The 22,676-nt window shown below is 44.9% G+C and overlaps 1 protein-coding gene across 1 annotated transcript in view; it reads left to right on the forward strand.

Annotated features, from left to right (window-relative positions):
- The window catches only part of LOC126293272 (uncharacterized), a 144,899-nt gene that overhangs the window by 85,911 nt on the left and 36,312 nt on the right, over positions 1-22,676 (forward strand). The window contains exons 2-4 of the mRNA XM_049986395.1: positions 13,167-13,289; positions 13,842-13,961; positions 21,450-21,610. Coding sequence (XP_049842352.1) covers positions 13,167-13,289; positions 13,842-13,961; positions 21,450-21,610 — 404 coding nt within the window. The remainder of the gene's footprint in view (positions 1-13,166; positions 13,290-13,841; positions 13,962-21,449; positions 21,611-22,676) is intronic.

The following is a 22,676-nucleotide window of genomic DNA, read 5'->3' on the forward strand; positions in this document are numbered from 1 at the left end:
ATCTCTGCGACCAGACGGACTCAATCTTAGCGATATGTATACGAATTATTTCGGCGTCTAGTATTTGACTCACTTACTGAGGGTCCTAAACATTAGAAACAGTGGGTTACAATATCTCAAATTTTCGCAGCAAGGGTTAAAATTTCGAACACTTACTTTACGAGCCATATCGCTGTATAACATTACACGTAAGTCTTTAATCGATGTTTATCATTAGGGTTGTAACCGAAGTATCTGTCGTAGAGTAGATCTGTTAATCTGGAATTTATTCATTTGTAAAGAGAACTGTCATTCTCAGATCAGCTAAAGGTTTTGTCGACGTTAGTGTGAATTTTTTTGCAGGGTAACATGACACATTTGATCATCGATAAGAGACTTTCTGCAGGTGTTAAGCTGCATTTTACAAGGTCCCTGCACTTCAAATTACAGTTTCAGTGTACCGGTACATTAAATCAATGCACGCAAAAACGAGAGTTATCTCGCAGCCGATGTGTTAACTGTTAATGTATATAATTCGATAAGAAACAGATATGATGATCGAATGTGAAATTATCCTACAGCTTTTACGTAATGCTCAATGTCAATATTATAATTTGGATTGCTGTGTCACGCAAATTCGCTAACTTATGATAGTAATACACAGATGGACAGATGCTACGTCTCGCGTACTAGCAGTGTAGCATACGATGCAAGTATTTATGTGCGCCAAAGTATGAAAAAGATGCGTCATATGATGGAAAAGAAGGATGACAAATACGTGACACTGATCCATTTGTTAAAATGTAGACTTTCATGGCCGGAAATGTTATTTCTTTATTCATTTAAACTGTAAGGTTCTCTTACTTCCTACCAATTACACATTTTAGAATATAGCGGGCTACAAAATCGGGGCCTAACGAATTTCTTCAGTATTTTGTACCTGTCCATGTAGAACATCTTCAAGGGTGATTGTAGCTTCTAAGAGTGTCCAATTCTCACCCACACTACAGTAAAATTCCATTCCCGCGAGCTCCCGTGACGTCACATGTTTTCAAAACTCGAGAGCAGTCGAGCAATTAAGTTGCTGTCGCCAGCTGTTGCCATTGCTACGGTAGACGGGAATTCAGGTGCCAGGCAACTTCACACCCTCCTACTCGCGATTGATGTTAGCAGAGTGGGAGACAAAGGGTCGTTATAGAGGTCGGTGCCCATATTAAAGCACCAGCACAAAACTAACTTTGACTTCCACAGGAAGTTTGGGCAGCGTGAATCACACCTTCTTTCTTTTGTAACTTTATTATTGGCACTTCATTAAGTACTTGTTTTCCTGTTGATTCTTATCCAGATTTCACGATTTCTCTCACCCTGATGAGGGATCATGTCACATATTTTATAGTCTTCTAATACATTTCTACGCATGTTTAGCATTTTATTTTTGTACTAGCTGCATCCGGCCCAGTCTGGTTAAATGAAAAGAAAAAAAGAAAGGACATGATTCTAATATGTTTACGTTATGAATGAAAATAGGCACAACACTGGTGTAATGTTCTACAGTACCTCGTAATGTGTTTAATTTCACAGTGCTAGCTTGTGTGCCGGTATAGTAACACAACATGTTGGAGTGATTGTCTGAAACAGAGCAGTACTTCGCAGTTTCTAGATACAGCTATATATAGGTACTATATATACAGTACCACAACTTCCCCATCTGCCTCCTTCCTCACTCCGCCCATGTTGTCCTCCACCTCTCTTTGTTAATTTTCGTCTCCCTCCACGCTCTCTTTCGATCTCCTCCTTCAGCCTCTAGATGTCCTCCCCCCCCCCCCCCCCTCCCCAACCGTCCACCCACCCACCTCTGCCCTCTTACTGCATTCCAGTTGTTGAGTATGTGAGGGTACTAGCTTCAACGACAGTGTTACGCTCAGTTTTAATCTACGAAAATGGGTGAAATTACAAGAGTCGCACGATTCAGACTTTGTGGTAATATTACAATCATAAGTCGATAGGCCATAAACATAACAATGGTGTTTCAAAAATATATTGCCTATGTCCGTCTGAATGCCTATCAGTGTATCGTGTAATAATTTGAAGCAGTGAACTTTTCGAGATTTTTGGTAAAAACGTTTCGTTTTGTGTATTACATATATGCACTCCTGGAAATTGAAACAAGAACACCGTGAATTCATTGTCCCAGGATGGCGAAACTTTATTGACACATTCCTGGGGTCAGATACATCACATGATCACACTGACAGAACCACAGGCACATAGACACAGGCAACAGAGCATGCACAATGTCGGCACTAGTACAGTGTATATCCACCTTTCGCAGCAATGCAGGTTGTTATTCTCCCATGGAGACGATCGTAGAGATGCTGGATGTAGTCCTGTGGAACGGCTTGCCATGCCATTTCCACCTGGCGCCTCAGTTGGACCAGCGTTCGTGCTGGACGTGCAGACCGCGTGAGACGACGCTTCATCCAGTCCCAAACATGCTCAATGGGGGACAGATACGGAGATCTTGCTGGCCAGGGTAGTTGACTTACACCTTCTAGAGCACGTTGGGTGGCACGGGATACATGCGGACGTGCATTGTCCTGTTGGAACAGCAAGTTCCCTTGCCGGTCTAGGAATGGTAGAACGATGGGTTCGATGACGGTTTGGATGTACCGTGCACTATTCAGTATCCCCTCGATGATCACCAGAGGTGTACGTCCAGGGTAGGAGATCGCTCCCCACACCATGATGATGGGTGTAGGCCCTGTGTGCCTCGGTCGTATCCGAGTCCTGATTGTGGCGCTCACCTGTACGGCGCCAAACACGCATACGACCATCATTGGCACCAAGGCAGAAGCGACTCTCATCGCTGAAGACGACACGTCTCCATTCGTCCCTCCATTCACGCCTGTCGCGACACCACTGGAGGCGGGCTGCACGATGTTGGGGCGTGAGCGGAAGACGGCCTAACGGTGTGCGGGACCGTAGCCCAGCTTCATGGAGACGGTTGCGAATGGTCCTCGCCGATACCCCAGGAGCAACAGTGTCCCTAATTTGCTGGGAAGTGGCGCTGCGGTCCCCTACGGCACTGCGTAGGATTCTACGGTCTTGGCGTGCATCCGTGCGTCGCTGCGGTCCGGTGCCAGGTCGACGGGCACGTGCACCTTCCGCCGACCACTGGCGACAACATCGATGTACTGTGGAGACCTCACGCCCCACGTGTTGAGCAATTCGGCGGTACGTCCACCCGGCCTCCCGCATGCCCACTATACGCCCTCGCTCAAAGTCCGTCAACTGCACATACGGTTCACGTCCACGCTGTCGCGGCATGCTACCAGTGTTAAAGACTGCGATGGAGCTCCGTATGCCACGGCAAACTGGCTGACACTGACGGCGGCGGTGCACAAATGCTGCACAGCTAGCGCCATTCGACGGCCAACACCGCAGTTCCTAGTGTGTCCGCTGTGCCGTGCGTGTGATCATTGCTTGTACAGCCCTCTCGCAGTGTCCGGAGCAAGTATGGTGGGTCTGACACACCGGTGTCAATGTGTTCTTTTTTCCATTTCCAGGAGTGTATTTACGTATTATACTTGGCGCTCCAGTAGGTATATAGAACGCACACGTATTGGACTGCAACAATGTGTCAAATTTCAAAGCAATCGGTGAAGAGTCTTCGAGGATTTAAGGCTTTTAAACAGATGAACATGAGGTTTTTGCTAACAAGGTATCACCTTTGTGTATTATATATACATACACATTTGTATGGCACTTCAACAGTAATGTAAAAACTCGCACGTATTTCTTGAACAACTGAACATTTAAATATTCATTTATATAGATGCAGAATGTTTTTTGTTTTTCTGTTCTTTAATTAAAAATACTCTTTCTTATTTGAAGCTATACTGATAAAGTTTTCATTAGAGCTATTCTTATTTAGACTTCGTGCAACTGGTGGTATCAATCCTTGTTTTTCTTCTTTGGATAACTCTCTTTCAGCGTCGTTTCGTTAATATGAAAATAAAATAATTGAATAAGTTGCTAACTTGGTTCACACTAAAATGTTTGGGACTCGTAGTTTATTTGAGTAAATGTGTCACAGAGAGCTGAGCGCGCCCCTCGTCGTGTTTCCTCAGGTCAGCAACCACGAGGAGCGGACACATCAGAACGGCGAGTCCATCCGTCATTTGTTTCAAGATAGCTGAGAATCAGGCGACAGCGTAGATAAAGCTGATTAATTAGTGTCTAATCGATGGTGAAGAACAGTTTACGAGAAAAATTAAGACGGAAACGCTGCATAAAACCACGAAACTGAACCGAAAGAGTCTTGTCGCAGTTGAGGGAGATGACATGTACATGTACTACATTGTGCACCAGTCTGTAAAATAACGCATGTGGATGTCTTATACATTGGTAACGGCAGTGGGGAAACGCAAACCTAAAAATGTGTGTTTATTTGCAGATTCTATGAGGGTTGGAACTTTAATAGCGGCAACTATTTATTTACAGCTCGTAAAACATAGATACGTGTTTCAAAGTTTTACTGACCAAAGTGGTGACCAGCATTGTGTATAACCCGTTGCCAGCGATGTGGAAGTCGTAGAATACTCTTAGCAGTGCCAGTTGTGTTGACAGTTCGAGCGGCGCGGTCTATTTCCGGACGAATTTGTAGCAGTTCTGAAGCTAATGCCGTGAAGTGTTTCCTTGAGTTAAGTGTTTCCTTCAGTTTAGAAATCGAGTTGTACTCACGAGGGCTCAAGTCAGGGGAGTGCAGTGGGTGGTATAGCACTTAGCAGCCCCAACAGTCAAACAAATCAGTAACAGCTTGCACTGTTCCTGCTTGAGCAGTGTCCTGCAAAATGATGGTCAGGTCCTGCAGAAAATGTCATCACTTCTGTCTGTATGCTGTTCATTTTTGGAACACTACCTAAGACCAGCTTAGAGACAGAAGTGATGGCACTTTCTGCATGACCTGACCATCATTTTGCAGGACAGTGCTCAAGCAGGAACAGTGCAAGCTGTTACTGATTTGTTTGACTGATGGGGCTCCTAAGTGCTATACGACCTACTACACTCCCCTAACTTAAATCCTCGTAAGTTCAACTCGATTTTTAAACCGAAGCTTCAGAACTGCTACAAATTCGTCAGGCAAGAGACCGCGTCGCTCGAACTGTCAAAACAACTGGTATTGCTAAGAGCATCCTGCGACTTACACATCGCTGGCAACGGGTTATGTACAATGAAGGTGACTAATTTCAAGGTCAGTAAAGCATTGAAACACGTATCTATTTTGTACGAGGTGTAAATAAATAGTTGCCACTATTAAAGTTCAAACCCTCCTATTTTGCGTAACCTGGAGCCTGTAACATTTTAGTTAGAGTACAGTTATCTCGTGGTACGAATGTCACCCTTCTACAGGTCAATACTATCTGATCAAAAAGTGTACCGTATGTCGCGAGAGGCGGACCAGTCACTATAAAAGGAGCCGTGGAGTACGGGTGTTGTCTGTGGAGAAGCGGTAACAGCAAAGTGGGTCGGTCAGAGCAGAGTGACTTAAAATGTGGACTAGTCGTTAGATGTCACCCGAGTAGAAAATAAAGCAGGGACATTTCGACCCTCCTAAGGCTACCTTATTGGACTGTTGGTGATGCGACTGTGAAGCGGCAACAGGAAGGAACGAACACTGCTGAACCAAGAGCAGGAACACCTCTTGTAGTGACGAAGAGGGAGCGTCGAGCATTCCGGAGGATGATCGCAAAAGTCGCTTGAATTCAGCGGAATGGACGAATCGTGAGTTCCAAAGTGCGACCAGCAGTCCAACTAACACAATGACTATCTGTAGGGCGTGAAAAAGAGTGGGATAAAATGGTCGAACAGCTTCAGATACGCTGCGTTGACAAAAGTCATGGGATACGTCCTAATATCGTGTCGGATCTCCTCTTGCTTGGTGTAGCGGAGCAGCTCGATGTGACTTGAGCTCAACAAGTCGCTGGAAGTCTCCTGCAGAAGTACAGATTCATGTCACCTCTAGAGATCTCCAGTATCGCGAAAGTGTTGCTGGCGCAGGATTCTGACCTCTCGATTATGACCCATAAATGAGATTCATGTCGGTCCGTCTGCATGGGCAAACCATTCCATCGAACTGTCCAGGATATCCTTTCTAATCCATCGCTTACTATTGTGGTCCGGTGACACGGACCATTTCATCCATCTACATCTACGTGATTACTCTGCTATTCACAATAAAGTGCCTGGCAGAGGGTTTAATGAACCACCTTCAAGCTGTCTCTCAACCGTTCCAATCTCGAACGGCGCCAGGGGAAAACTAGTACTTAAATTTTTCTGTACGAGCCCTGATTTCTCTTATTTTATCGTGATGATGATTTCTCACTATGTAGATGGGTGCCAACACAACGCTTTCGCAATCGCAGGATAAAACTGGCGATAGAAATTTCGTGAGAAGATCCCGTCGCAACGAAAATCGCCTTTGTTTTGATGATTGCCACTCCAATTCATGTATCATGCCAGTGGCACTATCTCCCCTGTTTCGCGATAATGCAAAACGACCTGCCCTTCTTTGAACTTTTTCGATGTCATCCGTCAGTTCCACCTGATGCGGATCCCACACCACACAGCAGTACTCCAGTAGTGGGCGGACAAGCGTGCTGTAAGCAGTCTCTTTAGTAAACCTGTTGCACCTTCTAAGTGTTCTACCAATGAATCTCTGTCTTTGGTTTGCTTTAGCCACAACATTATTTATGTGATCGTTTCAACTTACGTTACTTGTAATTTCAAAGTTTTAAACATGGCTAAAGCAGCAACTGTTGAAAATCTTCACGGTGAATAATAACAGCCAAACAGTTGCAGGATAAAGATTTATTGAAATCCTTGACCACCGTTTCGGTACAACTAAATATACCTTCATCAGAAGCAAAAATACCCCTGAACAGGGAAACACCTTCATTAGCAAAAAACTTAACAACATAACTGAGATAAAAGAAAGGAAAACAGACACTTATAGCTTTAAGTACCATGAAAATTACCAAAGTATTACAAGCACAAAAACGTTTAGTCACTTGCTACAGTCACATCCTGCAGTGCAGGTGCATAAAACAGTCTTCGTCTGTAAATAAAATTAAAATATCACCTCCATCTGTACAGCATATTTATGAAGAGATGGTCGACGCGAACACGGCATACTGTCAGTACTTAGCCTGTGAACTAGCGTGAAGAGGGTGTGGAAGCACTAAGGCCGCCAGTTTCACCGAGAGAGGGCACTTGTGGTATGCGCGAGACACTCGCACACATTAAAAACCGGGAAACATACTCATGAGCGTCAAAATTTTAAAGGTTATGCTACTTCAAACCAATGAATATAACTAGAGAACTTGTCCGTGATATGAATTTGTGTGATATTGAATCCTTGGCGAAAAAGCCCAGTCTAAAAGGACAATTTATAATTGGTACCGCGTATTCAAGAGAGATCGTCTGTTTCATTGTGATGAATTTCGTGAACGACGCTATTCAACTATTGCCTGAAGAAGATCGACGGATATCTTATGAACTTACTCGGGCCACATTTTACTTACATTGTTGGACGTTAGAAAACTCTAGTGTTGATGGGTTCGACATAAACTATCTACCGATGAAAAACAATTGCGCATTGATTGGTGCAGCAAAACTCTGGAAAGACTTCAAGAGGCATTTCGGATTCTGTCTCGTATATCATTACTAGTAATAGCCCTTGGATTCATTGTTACGATCCTGAAAAGGAAAAGTCAGTCGGCTCAATTGGTCTTTCGAACAGAATCTTTTACTATAGCAGTTGAAGACAGACGCTCCGGTACTGTGGATTCGAACACAAATGTTTGTTTACGCCAAAATTTTTGAGAAAGTACGTGAAAAAGTAGTAATTTTCCATCATGACAACGCATCGAAGCATGTAGCAAAACTAACAATTGAGTATATGGATGCCCTTAAGGTCAACACCGTGGACCTCCCACCACAGAATCCCGCAACAGCACCTTATGATATGTTTTAGTTTCCAAACATTAAAGATGAAAAGTGGAATCACTTTTTGGTCATCACGTAAGGAGTGGAACATTATTAGGAAAAAAAAACCTTGCTATCTGTTATGTCTCAGTCAGAGCGACATCATTGCTTTAATACATTAAATGTATTCGCTGTTGCTAGTGTGGATAACCATCAGCTGTATAATGGAATGAGGGCAATGAAAATTTGTGTCGGGCCGGGAATCGAACCCGGATCTCCCGCTTATCCCGAGCGGCCGCCTTAACATATGGCTACCCGACCACGACTCACGGCCAGACGCAACCTTCTGTAAAGTCGTCCACCACGCAATCCGGGTTCGAGTTCTGGTCTGGCACAAATTTTCACTGTCGTCATTCGATCATGCAGCTGATGGTCAGCCATATTCGCAACTGCGAATACATTTAAAATGTTTCACAACGACTGTAGCCGCCACGGTGCCTGTCCTTTTGGGCATTCATGCACGTCCGTAGTAACTTCGCATCGTAATTCGGAAAAACACAAGCCCTGCAATATCGGATCATTGCTTTCAGAACTGGATTCATCGAATACAAAAATGTATTGAATTTAAAAGGAAATATTCTTAGAAAGCAATAAAATAACTTAATAGTTGTTTGATTTTCCAAAAAATTTCAGTTTCGCGGCTATCGCCATACTGCACAGCTTATCCTGACATACGCTCGCAGTTACTAGGAACTCACTACTATCCAAGTAGCTTAATATCAAGCAGGATTTCGCCATCTTGGGCGTTTTTTGTATCAACTTTATCACTATTTAGCTACAATATAGTAGGTCACCAACTGGAAGCAGTTAATTCCATAAATTATCTCGGAGTAGGTATTAGGATTGATTTAAAATGGAATGATAATATAAAGTTGATCGTCGGTAAAACAAATGCCAGACTGAGGTTCATTGGAAGAATCCTAAGAAAATGAAGTCCGAAGCCGGCCGGAGTGGCCGAGCGGTTCTAGGTGCTGCAGTCGGGAACTGCGCGACCGCTACGGTCGCAGGTTCGAATCCTGCCTCGGGCATGGATGTGTCTGATGTCCTTAGTTAGGTTTAAGTAGTTCTAAGTTCTAGGGGACTGATGACCTCAGAAGTTAAAATGGCTCTGAGCACTATGGGACTTAACATCTGAGGTCATCAGTCCCCTAGAACTTAGAACTACACTCCTGGAAATTGAAATAAGAACACCGTGGATTCAATGTCCCAGGAAGGGGAAACTTTATTGACACATTCCTGGGGTCAGATACATCACATGATCACACTGACAGAACCACAGGCACATAGACACAGGCAACAGAGCATGCACAATGTCGGCACTAGTACAGTGTATATCCACCTTTCGCAGCAATGCAGGCTGCTATTCTCCCATGGAGACGATCGTAGAGATCCTGGATGTAGTCCTGTGGAACGGCTTGCCAGGCCATTTCCACCTGGCGCCTCAGTTGGACCAGCGTTCGTGCTGGAGGTGCATACCGCGTGAGACGACGCTTCATCCAGTCCCAAACATGCTCAATGGGGGACAGATCTGGAGATCTTGCTGGCCAGGGTAGTTGACTTACACCTTCTAGAGCACGTTGGGTGGCACGGGATACATGAAGACGTGCATTGTCCTGTTGGAACAGCAAGTTCCCTTGCCGGTCTAGGAATGGTAGAACGATGGGTTCGATGACGGTTTGGATGTACCGTGCACTATTCAGTGTCCCCTCGACGATCACCAGAGGTTTACGGCCAGTGTAGGAGATCGCTCCCCACACCATGATGCCGGGTGTAGGCCCTGTGTGCCTCGGTCGTATGCAGTCCTGATTGTGGCGCTCACCTGCACGGCGCCAAACACGCATACGACCATCATTGGCACCAAGGCAGAAGCGACTCTCATCGCTGAAGACGACACTTCTCCATTCGTCCCTCCATTCACGCCTGTCGCGACACCACTGGAGGCGGGCTGCACGATGTTGGGGCGTGAGCGGAAGACGGCCTAACGGTGTGCGGGACCGTAGCCCAGCTTCATGGAGACGGTTGCGAATGGTCCTCGCCGATACCCCAGGAGCAACAGTGTCCCTAATTTGCTGGGAAGTGGCGGTGTGGTCCCCTACGGCACTGCGTAGGAACCTACGGTCTTGGCGTGCATCCGTGCGTCGCTGCGGTCCGGTGCCAGGTCGACGGGCACGTGCACCTTCCGCCGACCACTGGCGACAACATCGATGTACTGTGGAGACCTCACGCCCCACGTGTTGAGCAATTCGGCGGTACGTCCACCCGGCCTCCCGCATGCCCACTATACGCCCTCACTCAAAGTCCGTCAACTGCACATACGGTTCACGTCCACGCTGTCGCGGCATGCAACCAGTGTTAAAGACTGCGATGGAGCTCCGTATGCCACTGCAAACTGGCTGACACTGACGGCGGCGGTGCACAAATGCTGCGCAGCTAGCGCCATTCGACGGCCAACACCGCGGTTCCTGGTGTGTCCGCTGTGCCGTGCGTGTGATCATTGCTTGTACAGCCCTCTCGCAGTGTCCGGAGCAAGTATGGTGGGTCTGAAACCCCGGTGTCAATGTGTTTTTTTTCCATTTCCAGGAGTGTATTTAAACCTAAGGACATCACACACATCCACGCCCGAGGCAGGATTCGAACCTGCGATCGTAGCGTCGCGCGGGTCCAGACTGAAGCACCTTTATTTATTTGTTCTCCAACTGCTTGAATATTGTTCAGCAGCGTGGGATCCGTACCAGATACGGTTGATAGGAGAGATATAGAGAGGATCCAACGGAGAGCAGCGCGATTCGTTATAGGATCATTTAGTAATCGCGAAAGCGTTACGGAGATGATAGATAAATTCCAGTGGAAGACTCTGCAAGAGAGACGTTCAGTAACTCGGTACGGGCTTTTGTTGAAGTTTCGAGAACATAGCTTCACCGAGGAGTCAAGCAGTATATTGCTCCCTCCTAGGTATATCTCGCGAAGAGATCGTGAGGTTAAAATCAGAGAGATTAGAGCCCACACAGAGGCATGCCTACAATCTTTCTTTCCAAGAACAATATGAGACTGGAATAGAAGGGAGAACCGATAGAAGTACTCAGGGTACCCTCCGCCACACACCGTCAGGTGGATTGCGGAGTATGGATGTAGATGAAGATGGAGAAATAAGCTGGAAACGCCAATATTATCCTGTTCCTTCCATTTGATGATCCTGTATGTGGACAATGCCTCGGCAGTGTCTGCGGACCTGGGAAAATTAGTTTAGTACTATTAATTAATTAATACTGACGACTTATTAATTAATCCACCCATTGGTCTCTGTTTCGTGTCAATTTACTCGCTATTTTATTGGGGTTCCAATCGGAGATGAGAATTAAAAGACTGATTTCATGTCTCTCTCTTCCTTTGTGCCAGCCGCTGTGGCCGAGCGGTTGTAGGCGCTGCAGTCCGAAACCGCGCTGCTGCTACGGCCGCAGGTTCGAATCCTGCCTCGGGCATGGATGTGTGTGATGTCCGTAGGTTAGTTAGGTTTAAGTATACCACTGGCCAGTAAAATTGCTACACCACAGAAGTTGACATGCTACAGACGCGAAATTTAACAGACAGGAAGAAGATGCTGTGATATGCAAATGATTAGCTTTTCAGAGCATTCATACAAGGTTGGCGCCGGTGGCGACACCTACAACGTGCTGACATGAGGAAACTTTCCAGCCGATTTCTCATACACAAACAGCAGTTAACCGGCGTTACCTGGTGAAACGTTGTTGTGATGCCTCGTGTAAGGAGGACAAATGCGTACCATCACGTTTCCGGATTGTAGCCTATCACGGTTGCGGTTTATCGTATCGCGACATTGCTGCTCGCGATGGTCGAGATTCAATGACTGTTAGCAGAATATGGAATCGGTGGGTAATACGGAACACCGTGCTGGATGCCAACGGCCTCTTATCACTAGCAGTCGAGATGACAGCCATCTTATCTGAATGGCTGTAACGGATCGTGCAGCCACGTCTCGATCCCCGAGTCAAAAGATGGGGACGCTTGCAAGACGACAACCATCTGCACGAATAGTTCTACGACGTTTGCAGCAGCATGGACTATCAGCTCGGAGACCATGGCTGCAGTTACCCTTGACGCTGCATCACAGACAGGAACGCCTGCGATAGTGTACTCCACGACGAACCTGGGTGCACGAATGGCAAAACGTCATTTTTTCGGATGAATCCAGGTTCTGTTTACAGCATCATGATGGTCGCATCCGTGTTTGTCGACATCGCAGTGAACGCACATTGGAAGCGTGTATTCGTCATCGCCATACTGGGGTATCACCCGGCGTGATGGTATGGGGTGCCACTGGTTACACGTCTCGGTCACCTCTTGTTCGCATTGACGGCACTTTGAACAGAGGACGTTACATTTCACATGTGTTACGACCCGTGGCTCTACTCTTCATTCCATACCTGCGAAACTGTACATTTCCGCAGGATAATGCACGATCGTATGCTGTAGGTCCTGTACGGGCCTTTCTGGATACAGAAAATGTTCGACTGCTGCCCTGGCCAGCACATTCTCGTGATCTCTCACGAACTGAAAAAGTCTGTTCAATGGTGGCCGAGCAACTGGCTCGTCACAATACGCCAGTCACTACTCTTGATGAACTGTGGTATCGTGTTGAAGCTGCATGGGTAGCTGTACCTGTACACGCCATCCAAGCTCTGTTTGCCTCAGTGCCCAGCCATATCAGGGCCGTTTTTACGGCCAGAGATGGTTGTTCTGGGTACTGATTTCTCAGGATCTATGCATTCAAGTTGCATGATAATGTAATCACATGTCAGTTCTAGTATAATATATTTGTGCAATGAATGCCCGTTTATCATCTGCATTTCTTCATGTTGTAGCAATTTTAATGACGAGTAGTGTAGTTCTAAGTCTTGGGGACTGATGACCTCAGATGTTAAGTCCCATAGTGGTTACAGCCATTTGAACCATCTTCCTCTGTGGTTGGGTTTCGTCTGGATAGACGCTGTGACGTCGCGACGTACATTATGTGCTTGGGAGAGTCACTGCGTCATGAGATGCCTATCGCACAACAACTGTTGTTGTCAACGACCCACGCTGTTTTTAATCGTAATCCCTATTTTTTTTTCTGGTCCTTTCAGCTGAAATGGCAGCACGTTGCCGGGGACTGCCGCATCCTGTCGGACATCTTGGCCGAGAAGGACAACAAGTCTCCCTGGCTGCTCTTCAAGTTCCTGGACGCTCTGCTGCGCGGCTACGGACAGGTACGTCCGTATCACGGAACGTGTTGCATGCTTACGAAATGCGACGTTTTTCAGCTATGGGAAAAATCAAAATCGGTTCCGCGAAAACAAAAAACAAAACATGGTGAAATGTGTTCTCCCTGTAATACCGTCAGAGTGCCGTAGACAACGCTGGCCAGCTTGATGACCTGTCTCTTGACTTCACGAAGACGTTCGTTATACTTGTAAGGTTTCTAACTTATTTTTCGTATGCGATGAAACTTAACATGTGCACGCTGGATATGTTTCAAACAGAAGTCTTGAGCAGTCGATATGTTACGCCACAGAGCACACTCCTTCACTAAAGAATACGAAGTAAATATTCCTGAATTCCAATCAAGAACAACTGCCAAGATGAGAAACATAGAAGTAGATATCCTCGGAGTAACGAAGCAGCTTAAATCGCTTAATAAAGGCTAGGCCTCCGGTCCAGATTGTATACCAGTCAGGTTCCTCTCAGAGTATGCCTTAATATTCCTCCCTTCCTTCTACTGCACTGACTGCATCAGTAGTGGTGTCTCGTTTGTGCTGCAGGTGCTGTTCTGCAACAACCCGTTGACTGGCGCGCTGCTGTTGGCAGCCCTGGCGGTCGCTGATTGGACGGTGTGCCTCTGGGGGCTGCTGGCCGCTGCCACTGGGCTCCTCGTGTCCGTCGTGAGTAGCAAAGCCGCCGTTAAGCTAGCACTGTGCACGCGATTAGTGCCCCCGTGTCTGTGACAGTCGTAATGTGTTCGAACTCGCAAGATAGGCAGTTACACTGAAATCTTTTGATCGTCATATTCACAATGCCACCGATCCTGTTGTCAGGCAGTAGTCATGTGTGAATTGACCAAACTCTGTCATCTCATCCCGCTCTATGTCTTGATGCTTACATTTGCCCACACCACTTCTGCTATCACCGCCGCTAAATTTTATTCCATCTCCTTGAATGCATTCTGTACCGCTTTTTCTGGCACATTTGTTCATCCTCTCTCATAAACATGCCTCACAAGTTACTTCACTCTACTTCACGAAATCCTCAAACTTCACATAGAACCTAAATGACGTTTTACAAAGCGTCATTTAACAACCCCCAATCCAAGACCCATTAATTCACTATCTAATTTAGTCTTCACATGTCTATACAACCTGCTATTAACATCCTCTTCTGGAAGGATAGCCAGCCAATGTGACCGAGCAGTTATAGGCGCTTCAGTCTGGGACCGCGCGACCGCTACAGTCCCAGGTTCGAATCCTGCCTTGGGCATGGATGTGTGTGATGTCCTTATGTTAGTTAGGTTTAAGTAGCTCTAAGTTCTAGGGGACTGATAACCTCAGATGTTAAGTCCCATAGTGCTCAGAGCCATTTGCCCCATTTTTTTTCTTGAAGGATAAATTGTTTACCTCAACCTCACCTCCAGTGTTCACCGTTCAGCCTTCCTAACAGTTAACAGCCACAACAAACTCTACCACTCAAACCATCTGAATTTGTTTCTGAATCATCAGTGTCAGTGACTGATTGTATCTCGCCATCCACAGCTTCATCTCCTGTACTAACCTCTTCATCTCATAGTAGCACTTACATCGAGCGTCCTCAATTATTTCTTGGAAATTTTCCGACCTTTGCCTTCCTATACATTATTTTGCCTCTACAGCTTCTCCTTCTTGATACCCTTTCTGAATCTTCTTTGAGTCAATGTTTTCCACACATTTCTTTCCCTGTTGATTCTGCATAACTTCTCATTCTTTATCTTATCAGTTTACTTAATATTCAACACACGTCTATTACACCACATATGTTTACAATTTTTTCTACACAAATTGTGGTTCACTTCTACACAATGCTGTGGGCAATACACATATTCTCATCAATGACTCTTTAACGTATGTGCCTATGCTTCATACTACTACACTTCTTTTAGAGAGAAATACTGTTTTGGCCTGTTCTAGTCTCCTCCCTGTACCTCGCTAACTTTACCCACCATACACAATTTTGTTTACGATATAGGAGAATACCTTCACTTCCTCTGTTATCCCCATTTTCGATTTTAAGTTTATTGATAATCTCATTTCTATACTCCCGGTAGCTAGCACTTTATACGCTGATGCAGTATCTGCTGACTGTTCTCTGCTATCATCATGTAAGGCTGCACTAACAGGTAACTATTATTAACCAAGAGATAATATTCACATGGCAGTGCCACATCACAGTGGAAAAATAGAAATTTAGATAAATTTCATCAGTTAAAAAACGAATTTTAATGCTTTTTTAGCTATTTATTTGTTTTGACAGTATCATATGTGTTATATTGCCTCTCTTCTGTTGTGGTAGAATGACATTAAATATGTGTTTAAAAATTCAGTGACAAGTTGCAACAGAATTGTCTGTTGTGGACAGTCAACAATAGTGAGTAAAGAACTGTGATATAATACAACGCATAAATATCAAGTTTTGTTACTGCTTGGGAAAGGTGGGTAGAGAGACCCATATGATGAGGGTGGACATGTGTGGTATGGAAGCCTAGTGCAATTAGGACAGGATGTGTCTCGAGGGAACAGGAAATTGGTATAAGGGTGTTGGCGGAGTAGTAAGGACTGTGTAAATGCCACTAGACACGTACCTCTATGTAAGCGTAAGATTAGATTCAGATTTGTGTTGTACGAATGGATTGGAATGCACAATCCATGTGCAAGGGCACTGCTAGGGATTTCATTGGTACCTGTGGCTGGGATCTCTCTTTTCAGTGATCCATCCACTTAGGGGTGAGAGGTAGTGCTGTATGTTGCAACCATCATGGCAGCAGTACAGTGACATCTGCATCAAATTTTGAAGGAAATTCAAAGACATTGAGAAACTGTAACAAGAGAAACATAGTAATTATGCCCTTGAAAGATCATAGTGGGCACTGCTCACTCTAGAGCACTGTAGACGTTGTTGAACTGGTACCAGGCTATCATGTGAACCTTAACAGCCAGTTGTCAGTCAGTGAAGTGGGGCATATGTAACAGCCAGTTGTCAGCCCTGAGCACAGTAAATGTTGGTCGATGGGGGTATGTAAGAGACTGGACGAAAGAAGTACTTGTTCGGACGTGCTCATTACCACATATTGAATGTAATCGCCCAATTCGTTGGTGTATCAATGTGCACTGTACACCGTGTCTGTAAGGAATGATTTACCGTTGACAACTATGTAACATGACACAAGAATCGTGGCTGTAAAAAGATCATAACTGACAGTGAATGTAGAGTATTGTCCTTGACAGCATTTATGGCCACTGGGGCAGGGACGGTTGTAGATAGCTGCTCCGCTAGCCCGTCAGCGCACAGTCTTTTCCCACATTCCATAAAGTGTTATTTTCCGTAATATTTGAGTGTTCTATTGTGTTTTACTTGCGGGAAACTGCGGTTGACTGATTTCTGTAGTACTCTGTGTGGTCCGTGAGATTTCTCATAATGACTGAAACACCTAAGAGTGCCAAATGTTTCACAAACAGGCAGGGGGCAGATTCAGGCGAGCCAGTCTGCAACATTGCCAATATGCAGGTACGTTCTTCAAGTGTGAAGTATGTTCAGGAAGAAGAGATTAGTATTTAGCATCCCATCGACAACGAAGTTATCAGAGTACAAGCTCGGATTGGCGAATGAAGGGGAAGGAAATCGGCCGTGCACTTTCAGAAGAACCATTCCAGAATTTTCCTGAAGCAATTGAGGGAAATTACGGAAAACCTAAATCAGGATGGCTGGACATGGTCTTAAACTGTCGTCCTCCCAAATGCGTGACCAGTGTGTCAACCACAATGCTACCTGACTCGGGGGCAGATTCAGGCGAGCCAGTCTGCAACGTTGCCAATATGCAGGTACGTAATGTAGCTGGTGTGTTTGCACTTTCAGCCGAGTTGGCAACGCAGCATTGCTTGTGAGCTGCGCTGCCAGAGGCCGTTAACACTGACACCAACTCATTGTCATCAACAGTCGATTTCAAACTAGACAGGAATTGCTGCTTTTAGTGACTGCAGGTGCATTTGAGCCGCCAGGGTAGCCGAGAGCGCTAATGCGCTGCTTCCGGGACTCCGGTAGGCGCGCCGGCTCCGGATCGAATCCGCCCGGTGGATTAACGACGACGGCCGGTGTGCCGGCAAGCCTGGATGTGGTTTTTAAGCAGTTTTCCACATCCTACTAGGTGAATACCAGGCTGGTCCCACGTCCCGTCTCAGTTACACGACTCGCAGACATTTGCAACACATTCCCACTATTTCACGATATACACTAGACGCAGACAGCTGGGGTACACTACTTCATCTACTACTTTATTCAGGCATCTTCAGGTTATCATTTCTAGATAGACGCGAGAGGCACCAAGATCTGCATAACGCCTTCCCGTTCACAGGACTCCTGCGAAACGCGTCGTTTAAAAATAAAAAAAATAAAAATTGCAACCAAGACTGTTTTTAACCAATACTATTAAGGACTGGTTTGCTGTATGCCACATATGCATTTGAAGAATTTCTATAGAAGTTAATACTTCAAATAGTTTGTAGTGCATCTCCTTTCATGTTCAGTAACGATACATAAGAAGAGAAAACAGTCTCAAGTGAAAGACCCCAGAAAGCTGGGTAGTATGAATTCGGTTTGCCATCATTATTAAGCAGGCCGAGAGTATTGGTCACTTTTTGGAAAGATGAGATTTCGCTCACAGAGTTAGATCAGTGCTTCAGTAAATATCAATAACAGCATTTGGTGACACTTTCTTGCGGCTTTGTGAGTGCTGCCGATCATGCACTACAGCTAGTGTAGATGAATATGGACGTGAATAAAACTAATTTTTGTATCTTCTGTTTTCTTTGCCTTGTGACAATTTTCAACAACCTTTTTATGTGCACCTTGTAACTACAGTTATAGCTAGTGAATATGTAGTGTAATTTAAACATATTATTTGTAAGTACTGATTACTGTAGTGTCTATGGCCAAGAGACTGAACCTATCTTTAACGAATCACATTATAAATTTTAAGTATCGATGTCAATCTGAACTCCATTTTCTGTTAACATCTGTACTGCTATCGTTGGGCCACAGTGCTGTAGTAGTATCGATTTCTTCTGAGTGACATTGCCCACTTTCTCCTTAGGGTGTGCATCTTTCCATCTTCTCAATTTCACCATAGTTGTGTTTCTGTACTGTGATCTGCAAGTGCTTCGATTCTATCTTGTCTGTTCATCAGATACTGCCCAAGGCATATGTGTTAAGGCAATGCAGACTGGCTGTCTTCTGGTCACAGTGACAGAATGTGGGTAGATGACTAAGCATTTGTCTCTGAATCACCATGCTAACGCTTCTGTCCGCAACTCACCATGGCATTCTGACTGAAAAAAGAGGAAGAGAGAAGTGGGGTGTTTGACTGGGATGCTAAAAGATGCAATCTGTGCCTACAGCATCATCAGTATATCACATTCATGTTGTTGTTCTTGTTGTTGTCTTCAGTACTGAGACTGGTTTGATGCAGCTCTCCATGCTACTCTATCCTGTGCAAGTTTCTTCATCTTCCAGTATTTACTGCAACCTACATCCTTCTGAATCTGCTTTGTGTATTCATCTTTTGGTCTCCCTCTACGATTTTTACCCTCCACGCTGCCCTCCAATACTAAATTTGTGATCCCTCGATGTCTCAGAACATGTCCTACCAAACGGTCCCTTGTTCTTGTCAAGTTGTGCCGCAAACTCCTCTTCTCCCCAATTTTATTCAGTACCTCCTCATTAGTTATATGATCTATCCATCTAATCTTCAGCATTCTTCTGTAGCACCACATATCGAAAGCTTCTATTCTCTTCTTGTCCAAATTATTTATCGTCCATGTTTCACTTCCATAACATGGCTACACTCCATACAAATACTCCCAGAAACGACTTCCTGACACTTAAATCTATACTCGATGTTAACAAATTTCTCTTCTTCAGAAACGCTTTCCTTGCCATTGCCAGTCTACATTTTACATCTTCTCTACTTCGACCATCATCAGTTATTTTGTTCCCCAAATAGCAAAACTCCTTTACTACTTTAAGTGTCTCATTTCCTAATGTAATTCCCTCAGCATCATCAGACTTAATTCGACTACATTCCATTATTCTCGTCTTGCTTTTGTTGATGTTCATCTTATACCCTCCTTTCAAGACACTGTCCATTCCGTTCTGAAAGGTCTCTGTTGAATTCCTTTCATGTTAGTTTATGAAATCTGTTGTCATTTACGGCATAAATTCCTCTTCTAAATTTACTGTGGTGTTTCTGACTATCTTGGTGGAGACTGAACAGTGAAACGTGCTACTTTTAAACATAAACAAGAACGATCTGTCACCCTACTACACTTTAAAACACAGTTTATATGTAATTCATGTCACACAGTCTCATACGGAACCTACATCCGCTTTCTTTTATATACTGTATGCGATAAGATACTCTCATCCCCCTTCCCTTCTTTGTGAGAGGATGAATGAGCAAATGTATTTCTAGTTGCATGCTTGATGGTAGCAGACAAGCCTGTCTGCTAGAGAACAGTAGGACCAACGTCGGAACAGGTAGCTACGCTTTCTAAAAGCAGAGAGTTTTCTATTCTTAGTATGATCCTGTCCGTCCCTTGTCATGCTGGTATAGGAAGCTGCCTCTCTGGTCACTTCCGTTTGTATTGGTGAAGCACACTCGGTAGGAGCCCCGCAGGTCAGTCGGTCCGTGGCGAGCGTCTGAAGTGGTAAGATCTGCGGCTAAGCGCATGTCTGCTAAGTCCGTAGGACAATGGATTTCTTAAGATCAGCCTAACTGAAAATTTAATGAACTTTATTTCAGGTTTAGCTCTAAAATATCTAATGTTATCTTAAATTGAAACGCAGTGTAATTCGAGTGTGAAGTTCAGAATATCTTCCGGTAGTTACTTTGTCACTACTTTGTGAGTAAAGTGGAACCACGTGTCGATCAGTAACTCTAACTAAGATCATCAATCTTAAATGCAAATGTGCGTGAGATTATAACGTCTCGTCTTGACAATATTTTTCAATATAGCAACTTTTCTTTTTGTTCAACCCACGTGGGGTGTACTTTTTGAGACCAGTACCACGTGCTTACACAATTGTTTGAACCATCAGGTTAATAGTAAGACGATAGTAACCAGTTCGAGGTTTTCTTTTGTAAATTGCGTTTAGATGTAATGTATTTTAATTATCAAATTTTATTGTGGAGTTACACTCTTTGTGTAAACCAAGTTGACCACGTGAAGCATGTGGTGTAAGCATGAAAGTAGCCCTCAGCTATTCTTTTCGGGAAGATTTCACAGAGAGTTAGTATGAATTTAGTATACCAGTGTGTGGTAATTACATGGCGGACAGGATTGCGCTATGAACGTAACTTCTTTGGGTGAAAATTCAATCGGTTGGTTGTGGTTAATTTCCTCTTGCATATGTTTCAACGTTCTTCGTGTGTTATTTTATGAATGCAGTGTTGTATGCAGTCTCCCAATCTTGGATCCATATTTGATGTGTTCTGTAAGATTACAAACTCATATTTTCCCAATCCTAAATAAGGCACCAGTTTAGTTATGAATCAAGTCTGATATGCTGAAATTATAACGGAACAATGATCAATGTTAAAATAAATGTCCAAATATAAACTGATTTATTTCTTTTTATTTAAATTGTCTTATATGTATATATATATCACCGGTTATCGTAAGATGAGTACTAAAAGATTATAATTAATGATAGTCTCGTTGGGAATTTGGTAAGCTAGACTGGATACCTGGTGAAACAGTTGCGCAGTAATGCAAGGTTAACTTCCCCAGACAGCTCACAGCTTTTAACCCACTTTTATGGTCTTGAATATGAGCACCGATTTAAGAACAAATAAAAAGCAACAACATTACAGTTCAGCTGCTCTTCCAAGTCCTTCGCTGTGTCTGACAGAAATCACATTCATAAGCAAAGCTAAATGAACCCGACGATCCAGAGTCCGCCTCCCGTCTACCCTCCAATCCACCAGCAACCAGCTCGACACCCTTCCCACAGTGAAGCTCGTCAGTTGGTGCCTGAGATGTGAGAGCACATTTCCGTGGACCCTATTCACAGGTGTGGATTTGGGTTTGCTCCCAGAGTGTCCAGAGTGTGTTTTCTGTTTTGGGACGCAGGCCGCACAGCAGGACATGGGGGCGGTGCGTGCGGGAGCGACCACGTTCAACTCGCTGCTGGTGGGCCTCGTTTCGGCCAGCGCGCTGCGCGGCATCTACGGGACGGCGCTGGAGGACGACCCCAGGGTCGCCGCCATCGTCGTCGCTGGGGCTGCCATTTGGTGAGTCTAACAACAACGCTCTGGGAGGGAAAGATGCCGTGATTCCTGAAATTTTCCCAGTCTAAAGGGAATTCCATGAAGTTTCGGCTGACAACAATGTAAAGATCTTCAGGTGAGTAGTTTGCTTCAGAGGTTTGCTAGTTTTTTTCCCCCTTTATTGTGATTCCATGCCTCAGCTGAGGCGGGCCGGCAGCGGCCTACATACACCGCTCTTCGGCCAAAAGACACAATATAAATACGCAGAAGGCATAGAAAGCGTAAAAAAAAACATGGTAAACACAAGATGAACACAGCACAAGAAATCAGAAGTCGTTCGACGGAAGACACTGTAATGAAGGGTGGCGCCACTTGAAAACAGATGAAGACGTCCAGATGGAGACGCGAACGTAGGAGAAAACACTGACGAAGACACAGTACACAAACGGAGGGAGACTGACGTACGGAAAACACTGGCGATGATCATCGGCGAAGCACTCACACTGACGAAGGGAGGCGGCGGGGGGGGGGGGGGGGGGAAGGCTGCCTCCAGGTCAAAGGGAGAGATAGGAGGGCGGGAAGGGGGGGGGGGGGTTGAAGCCAGTGGGAGTAAGAAGGGAGAGTGGGGGGGAGGGGGAGGAGTAAGAGGTTGCTAGTTCATGTCGGTACCTTTATACTAAAAACAGGGGCGCTACATGAGTGTCCTCTGTCGAGTTAAGCGCTCTCTTCGATTACTGCTCCACCTACGGCCCGCTGGCGCAAGTGTAATGTGATACTACATGAGCTCGTACGTCAAAATCATTTGTAAATCTTTTTATTAATTACCTGTTTTGACAGGTCTGTCCTGTCATCATCGGATAGTGTAACAAACTAACAAAAGTTCATGATCTTTACAAACGTACGAGTCACACAGCGATGTTGCGTCTTTTTGCTATAAAAGGTAGTCAGCAACATCAGCATGTCAAACATATAATCTCACAGATATAAAACATACACCATGTTGACCTGATTGCCCAGTGCACTCGTTCACTTGACACCAGTATGGCGAATGAGTTAGTATGATATCGTACTAGCTCAGTCGCCATTGTGG

The sequence above is a fragment of the Schistocerca gregaria genome, chromosome 10, assembly GCF_023897955.1.
Source record: "Schistocerca gregaria isolate iqSchGreg1 chromosome 10, iqSchGreg1.2, whole genome shotgun sequence".
In the NCBI taxonomy this organism is placed as follows: Eukaryota; Metazoa; Arthropoda; class Insecta; order Orthoptera; family Acrididae; genus Schistocerca; species Schistocerca gregaria.